The sequence below is a fragment of the Montipora capricornis genome, chromosome 3, assembly GCF_036669925.1.
Source record: "Montipora capricornis isolate CH-2021 chromosome 3, ASM3666992v2, whole genome shotgun sequence".
Taxonomy (NCBI): Eukaryota; Metazoa; Cnidaria; class Anthozoa; order Scleractinia; family Acroporidae; genus Montipora; species Montipora capricornis.
Window position 1 is genome coordinate 37,501 of NC_090885.1, and position 2,500 is coordinate 40,000.

General features: G+C 37.8%; 1 protein-coding gene across 1 annotated transcript in view; it reads right to left on the reverse strand.

Moving 5' to 3' along the window:
* Nucleotides 1-2,500, reverse strand: part of LOC138041042 (uncharacterized) — a 41,442-nt gene that overhangs the window by 5,283 nt on the left and 33,659 nt on the right. Inside the window, exons 5-6 of the mRNA XM_068886818.1 lie at nucleotides 1,523-1,672; nucleotides 655-941 (exon numbers count right to left, since the gene is read on the reverse strand). Coding sequence (XP_068742919.1) covers nucleotides 655-941; nucleotides 1,523-1,672 — 437 coding nt within the window. The remainder of the gene's footprint in view (nucleotides 1-654; nucleotides 942-1,522; nucleotides 1,673-2,500) is intronic.

The following is a 2,500-nucleotide window of genomic DNA, read 5'->3' on the forward strand; positions in this document are numbered from 1 at the left end:
TTATATATATATATAAAAAAAAGAGTGTATGAGCTTTTTCGCTCGAGAAGCAAGCACTGGAATGAATAAATCCTAACCCAGATAACTTCCTTAACTTTCTTAAGGATTCTTTATTCTTTTGGTCTTGAAGGTTTGTCTCGTGGTGTGGTTTTGTCATTATGGGGTGAGGTTTTGTCATTATGTGACGAGGTTTGTGTGGTTACGTGTTGTCAGTGTTTCTCTATCATGATGTGTTGAGGTCATCCTTTGACGTGTTGTGGTTACATTTTATATGGTGAGGTTCTTACACGACGTCGAGTTTCTCCATTTATGTGATTAGAAACACAGCACGTCAAAAGAAGACCACAACACGTCATTCATGGTGGAAACACGACACGTACCCAGAAAACTTCGTCACATAATGACAAAACCTTAATGACAAAACCAAACCACATAATGTCAAAACCTCACCACATAATGACAAAACCACACCACATTATAATGTTACCACAGTACACTATGACAAAACTTCAAAAATTCAAGACCAAAAGAATAAAGATTACCTTAGAAAGTTATGGCTTTCCATAAATGAGAGCCGCAGCTTCCAAAAGGGCTGGAAAAAGTGACGTATTTCGACACGGGCAGTGTATTAAGGTAAGGGATATGTGCACTCACTGTTGCTGCAAATCTGCTCTACACTTCTCACATTCCATCACAAGATTTTGATTTTCCAACTGGAGTTTTAGGAGTTGCTCCCTAAGACATTTCTCATTGGTCTGAACAGCTGCCATTGCTTCACTCTTGGTATGTAAATCTTCTTTCAGAAGAAGGACTTCGTGTTCGTGAGTTTCACCCAGTATCTTTATTTCCTCTTGATGCCTTTGTTTCTCTTGTGTCAGAGCTTCTTCCTTCTTGCGCACCTCTGCTAACTGGCGTTGTAGATCCTTGCCTTGCTTAACAAGCTACACAGAAGGAAAAGGCATTTATAAGGAATGTTGCCACACATGTATTCGGAACAATTAAAAAAGAGGCAAGGAGCCCCCACTTTGACATTAATAATATTTTTTGTAAATGTATAGTTTAATTTATTGTGGAATATTGGCCAAATTTTAATATTAAAGTAAACAGAAAAATCTCCTAAAAGGAGGCATTGTTTTGGACACAGAATCACTTCAACTTTCACTTTCTTGGCTGATTGATGACAAAATGATGGTCTTAACTTAATAAGAAGAAACTTGGGAACAAAGATTTCCCTATTCTTGTGCTCTCTGAGTACCTAAAGTGGTAAGGATCCCCCTGGTACCTTGATTCTTAAAGCAGAAAAAGACAATTAATGTATAAATAACGAATGAATAACTAAATATTAAATAAAATGAAAATGTAACGTTTTACACCAGAAAGCAACCATGCATTTCCCAAGATAATGGAGTTTTTAGTAAGAATACCAAGCAACAGAAATACCCAGTTAAAAACATGCATTTAACAATGTAATTTTATCTTTACGACTACAGTTGGTACGTCACCATTAATTTTTTGTATTTACCTTCTGATTGTAGGCCTCTTCCTTCTCAAGAAATGCATTTTCTTTGTCTTGGATGTAATTATCTCTTTCTTGATACTTCCAGAGTTGTGTCTTTACTCTAAGATACTTCTCCTTCAGATCTGCATCTCCAAGCACCTCTTCTTGGCTTGGCTATTGGTATCAACAACAAATGAATTAATATGCCATGCATACTCAGCATTGTAAATCATAAACAGTTAGCAACTATAAAATAGTGTACTTAACTTTTCATCCCTGAATTGGCCCCCATTGAAGAGTAAGATGACATGGTGTTAGACAGAGTAAAGTCTATAAATTTTATAGATTTTACTCTGTCTAACACCATGTCATCTTACTCTTCAACTGAGAACTGGTCAAAACTACTTTACTCGAACAGGACCCACCTTTGGGGTAGGGGGGTTCTCAAAGACACCACCTATCTTCGAACTTATCTCATGAACATTACCGACAACATTTTATTGGCTTTTAAATTTGAGTTGACACAGGAATATTCAGCAAGCAAGAGTCGGCATTACTAGACAAACAAGAAAAGTGAGGTTTGAATCTCACTGTAATTTTTTACTGCTGGATAAAGGGGTGGCTATGCAATATAGACACCATCCTTTGACGTTAAGCAAGGGGGGTGCAGGCAGACACCACCATCTATTTTGTGGTTTGGTGGGTCCTGTTCGAGTGTAGTAGTTTTGACCACTTCCAGTCACTCTAGGGGAGCATTTGTTGCGGGGGAGGACTGATTAAAAATTATCTACTACCTAAAAAAAATGGAGGACCCCTACTTGCTGCCTTAAACATTTTCAGGGACCCCCTTTTAGTATCCCTAAAATCTGGGACACCCCCAATCTACCTCATGGCCACAAACCAATACATGATGGTGGCTGCAGAAGTCAGAAGAACAAGTGAAACAAATTAATGCAAAAACAGAATAAATGGTTCCAAAGAGCGTAACAATCTGCTAAGAAA